At 38.8% G+C, this 6,000-nt stretch overlaps 1 protein-coding gene across 1 annotated transcript in view; it reads right to left on the minus strand.

The window, feature by feature from the left end:
• LOC104373255 (macrophage mannose receptor 1) overlaps nt 1-4,941 on the minus strand; it is a 33,390-nt gene extending 28,449 nt beyond the window's left edge. The window contains exons 1-3 of the mRNA XM_009979125.2: nt 4,881-4,941; nt 2,571-2,972; nt 1,238-1,411 (exon numbers count right to left, since the gene is read on the minus strand). Of these exons, the coding sequence (XP_009977427.2) occupies nt 1,238-1,411; nt 2,571-2,972; nt 4,881-4,941 (637 nt within the window). The remainder of the gene's footprint in view (nt 1-1,237; nt 1,412-2,570; nt 2,973-4,880) is intronic.
• Nucleotides 4,942-6,000: the final 1,059 nt, after the last annotated feature.

Consider the following 6,000-nt stretch of genomic DNA (forward strand, 5'->3'; position numbering starts at 1 on the left):
GTATTTGGCATGGAGGGCTGTGACAGAAAACCTAGGTGAAAGCTATAAAAACATATGCAATGTCTCCTCCTTCCCTTTCTGAACAGCAGTTCCTACTGAGAGCTCTGAGAACCAGCTCAAGAACTGAGTTTAGCATCAAACAGTTCTTAGCTGCATCCCGCCTTGCAAAGAGCTTCTGGATATGCCTGTCACACAGCTGCAGAGCCCGGGCACTACAATGACGTCGAGCCACATCATGCTCCTCTTCTGATTATCTTTGCTTCTTTGGTCTGTTGAAGATCTATATGTGCTCAATAAAACACAGTATGAAACTGAATCAGATATTTAGATATTCCCAAAAGCCAGTATGAAGTGGAATTAAAAGAACTGAATGCTGGGACTGGCTTTCAAAAGATTTGAAAATTATTCATTGACCTTATGTCACATGCTATTTGGGCTCAGTGTCCTTGGTATCTTTGTAGGGACCTGGAAAGCATATTTGACTATGGATTTGAAACACATCAAAATCATCTTTTAAATCAACTGGAGTAAAGAGATGTTTTAATAATTAAAGACATAATGTTGAATGGGAGGAATCTAGAGGAAAGTCAAGAAGTGTCCAGAGGAGTCTTCAACACCTTGAATGCAAAGGTCACCTGTCAAGAACAAGGCCATAAAGGGAGTTGGAGGAAATGGTGGCCACAGAAACTGAAGACAGTTTTCAGAAAGTGACTGAAGTTGTAGGGAATTGCCAGGAACGGAAGGCAGTTGTCAGGAGTAGCAGAAAAACTGCTTCCCAGGCAGTATGAAGAGGGCTTAACAGCATCATGGATAAAAGGACACATTCCACTTAAGTAAAAAAATATCAACATGAAAATCATATGGACTGAAATATTAACTTCAGCATTAAGCTTCCGACAGCACTCATTTTTGTGCCCACATCCATCGCAACGGGGGTCCTCAGAGAAGGGCTATACAATGGTGACAGCACACATCCTGCCTGGGAAACACTGAGGAGCTCAAATTTTCGTGCTGCTCAGCAGCTCCATCACGATTAATGGGAACTGCATGCTGTTTTACTCTTCAGTCACACTTTTCTCCTCATCTTTATGCAACGTGTGCTGTTTCCTTTCATAGAGAGCTGCAGGACGTGGCAATGTGTCATATACTAAAATTTTTGTAAACTATGTGTTATTATAAAGATATTGATACTCTGCTAGTGCTGGTTTGCCAATACCACACTGAACAGGTAACTTACCTTTTGATGGACAAAACCCGTACCGCCGGTCTGTGTCATAGTCGGCGGTGGTGGCACACCAGAGCCGGCCGTCGGAGCGGCCAGCGCCTGTGCACCGCGCGTACCACTGCTTGTTGTACACGAAAGGGAACACACAGGGGGCCCCAAAAGCATTTCCTAACAGCGTAAAGGTCTCTGAGAAGACAAAATTATAAAGATAGGATGGAAAATAAAAAAATCAATGTAAATTTTGAAAACCGTGAAGCCTATGCTGATGGCTGAATTGCGTCTCAAAGTGCTCTCTGTATTACCCTTCCAATAACCATAGCGAAATTCATTTTGACACCTTCTCGTACTTAAGCTGCTGACGTATCTTTTAGAGCAGTGCTATTCTGATGTAAGGTAATATTTCATCGATGAGATCTACAACTGGATTTTTGTTCTTACTAAGATGCTTTTACAAACTTAATAAGGCTCCAGAACTCTACCCAAAGACAATACTATTCTAAACACTGTTAAGATTTACATAAAATGTGCAAAAGGAGGACATATTTAGATGTCCTACTTTCTGGAAAAAGTAAGCATCAGGTTAAACAATTCTTCTCTATTTTACCAATGACCATTTAAGTATCTCACATACAGTGTAGCAGCTCCCACATGCAAGGATCAGGGATTAATACTTCAAACATCCTGTAAAGTAGGTTTCAGAACATTCATTCTGGATGTGGGAAAGCCATTTGGAACAATTAGACTTCAGCTAATCACAGAGGGTAGTTGCACTGGTAACTATAATTATGCCATCAGCATCATCATCTGATGAGTCACAAAAGCCACACTTCTTCTGCCTAAAGTGGTACTTCCAGCCTTTTCTCAGCTTACCCATATTGTGTTTCTTTCTTGAGGATATAATTTCATTTCTATGTTGCTATATAAGAAACTTTTCAGTGTTTATATTCTCTACTGACAATGTAGTGACGCAGTATGGTGAGCAGTAATGAGTTTAGAGAATACTTATACATGACTAAGTAATTATGTATATATCTATATACTAATACAGTGTATGTATTTAGAGAATACATATATGTAATACTTATAATACTTGTAATACTAATATAATACAAATACTGAAATAGTGTGTATATTGTACAATATATAAATATACATATATTATATGTGATAATATGTACTTGGATATAAATATGACATTAAATTCAAGGCTAAATCCCTCAGTACACTGATTTTCTAAAACTCTGATAGTCACCAAGGAAACCAGAATGATCAAAGTCAAAGATTCAAACAATCTAACACTCACAAAGATATTAGTGTAATGGATGAAAGAATCAATTCCTTATACCTTCATATCCCCGGGAACATAAAACATCCATGGTCCCATAGATCTTCCACATATTCTTTGCACTCAGCCCCTTCTTTAACAAAACATTATCATGTTCTTTACTGCCAGGATCAAAAAACAAATCTTCTCCTTGGATTGCAAGGAGGCTTTCATTTCTGCATTCCCACCACTGGAGCTCACTCGTTTGATTACATGGATACAGAGTGATCGCAGCCTCATCCTCCTTTGATGGCACCCCCAGGCATAGGTTCAGTCTCACACTCATAAGCTGATGATCAGTGATCCACCTGAATTTTTGTGATTCATTGTCTTGATGACAAGTGGCAGTTCTTACTGACTGCGCAATAGAAGCCTGAAGGCAGACCTTGTTGGCTTTATTATATATTAAAAATGTTTCAAATTCTATAAAAACAAAACAGAGTAAAAGGTTAATATAGACTATATGGATAGTGGATATGTGACAAGACTCTGCTTCCCACTCAGATGAAAAAGGAGTCATTGCAATCATATTAGATTAAAAACATGAGGTTTTTGAACAGAGCCCAGTGCAACATCAATTTTACTGATTAAAAATCAATAAAGTAGACAACAGGATATGTATTTCATTACTGTATGTCACCATACTGCAGATTAGTGGCAGTCAGCAGCTTCAGCAGAGTTGAGTACAGTTTGTTGGATTAATTTACATCAGTCACATGAATTCCTTCGACCACACTGGTATCTATCACCACTACTCTGTTTCCATCCGTCCTCATGTACACAGCCTTGTAGACCTCTGACCTCTACAAACTTCCCTCACCCTGCCAGATCTTACAAGTCTCCTAGTGGGGTCACAGCCAACTTGGTGAGCCATTTGTCCTCCCCCCTTCCCTAAATCCATATTTCCTTTCTTTTCTCTGTATAAATGTGGGTGAACAGCTCTGGGTCTCACAGGAGGTACCCTGAGCTCTCTGGCCTTCCTGACCTACCAGACCTGCAGTATCTACTACGAGCCATTACAATGTAAAACTAGGAATGACATTGGGAAACCAGTCGCAGTCTAAGAAAATATCAAGGACTGGATAGTTGCGACATCTGACCACCACTTGGTGATGAAGAAAGGCTGGTGGAAGTTAGAAGGCCCACCTGTACCAGAAGTTGGGTCCTTAGCTCTCCAGGTGGTTTCTCTGCTAATGTCTACAGTGGTGGCTCCAACATAAAGTAGAGGTAGCTGAGCTAATTTCAGGCCTATGGTGAGTTTATCAGCAGCAGTAGTGGATCATGCCTATGAATTTGCTCTGCTGCTTTGCAGTGTACTTTGTGACAAACCTGGTTGTACTTCCCTCCAAACCTTGTGGGATTCATAACTGATTTTGGTCCCTGATATATCTCTTGATTACTGAGCGTCATTTATAATTCAATTGTATTTAAAAAAAATAAATAAACTTCATTTAAAAAGCCTGCAAAATATTGAAATCAATTTAGTTGATAACATACAGTACACTGAAAATAACTACTCTGCCCTGCAGTGATACTATGTGCAATTAAAAAAAAAAAAAAAAAAAAAAAAAAAGAACGAAAACACAAACTCTGGGGCAATCCATAACAAACAGTTTTACTCAGCAGTTATAAAGGAAAAATGATTTAGCATTAAACATTCGGGTCTCCAAAAGCCATCTGCAGAAGACGTGCAGTGAAAGGGATGGCAGTAATAGTGTGACTGCAATTCTACAATAACTTTACTAAACTTAATCCAACTTTATTTCACACAAATTTTACTTCACCCACTTTATCAGTGCCAGTGAATTCAGTGAGTCTGTTCAAAACAGTGAATAAAAAATAATCTTCTTTGTAAGCACTAAGTCTCTCTGGAATACACAGTCATCATCTGTGAACATCTGAATATCCTTCAAATAATTCCACATTTCACTACTCTGAAGTTTTTCCTGCCTGATTTTACTAACTGTTACCCAGACACCAACAGCTCAAAAATCAGAACACATAAATAAAGCATAAAAAAAAATAGTCATTTAAACATATCTTACAATTTTCTTAGGCCTGATCTTCCAGGATTATTGAAATGATAGTGCCACTATAAATGAATAAAGCCATTAAGAATTCAGTCTTTACTCCCTTCTCTATCCATTTCTTTTTTCTGTTAGATCCTGCTGTTGCTTTTTGCCTGCCAATAAGAGGCTCCCCATCTATATTTCCCAAAGCAATAATGTATATATAGGCAGTGTCAAAGAACCATAAAGCACCTCGAAATACCAGAGGACATGGGAGCAATTTCTCAGACACCTTTAGAGTAGGCAAGCGGGAGGCACTTACCCGTCACCTGCAAAGCACTATGAACAAGAGAAAAAACAAGTAAGAACCCGGAGAACATCATGGTAAATGTTGCTTTCCTTTTTTCCAACCAAAAGCTGAATGATGAGAGTTGCTGGTAATAAAGTCCTGCTGAAGAGAGGACAGTGACCAGTCCTTCTTGGTTTCAAAGGCTGGATGGTTAGATAGAAATCTCTGAGTGCTAAATAGGGAAATGTTGTGTCACATGCCACATTTCAAAAAAACGAGTCCACACAGCACAAATTTTGCCTTTGAAAAAGATTGACTTCTCACTGAGGGCAAAGCAGGTGATAACACAAATAATTATATCTCTTTCCTGCTCTATCTCCTGAAGAGACATCTGAGGAGCTGATGGGATCAAATTAACAGCAAAATACCAAAGACAGAAATTCAGCCTCAGCTTTTAAATTTTACACATTAATTACACAGTGTAAAAATACCATCAAGGAAACTAGTCAGTCTCATATTTTCATGTGTGAGATGAGATAGGATTGAATTTCATAGGATTTAAGTGAAATTCACTTTGCAGGATATTATAAAATTTTTTCCCTTCTAAATGAGATTGTCATTGTCCTACTGACCTTTCTGCATAATTGCAACTAGAAGACCAGCACCCAAAGGTACCTGAAAAACATTTTAAAAACAATCTCCCTTTTTTTTGTGAAGTAGCTCAATCTTATTAGACAGTCACCCCAAGAAGCAGCCACAATTTCAGGAAATGCCATGTATCCCTTCTTACCCAGATCACAGAGCAAGGCGTCAGCAGTTGGGTTTCCAAATGCATAGGTGGAAACCTGAAAAAAACAACACTCCTGTCCCAGCCACTATAGACTGCCCCTGTAACTGCACGGAAGGCTGGCTTTATCACAGCAGATTTTTACCATGGAAATATTTTGTTTAGAAAAACTGCTAAATGTAAAAAAAAAATCTGTGGTGTGAAAGTGTTATTTGAAGCGCAGCAACGTATTTGTTTGGCACCTGTAGCAAAAATGTGATAGCAAGGAAATTTGGCATCTTTCTTTGTTGCCAAGATGATTGCATTTGCTAAGTACAAGATTTGTTCCTCCTTGTCTGCTCAGCAGAAAGGCAATGAAAGAAAAAG

Source organism: Tauraco erythrolophus, chromosome 7 (assembly GCF_009769465.1).
Source record: "Tauraco erythrolophus isolate bTauEry1 chromosome 7, bTauEry1.pri, whole genome shotgun sequence".
Lineage (NCBI taxonomy): Eukaryota > Metazoa > Chordata > Aves > Musophagiformes > Musophagidae > Tauraco > Tauraco erythrolophus.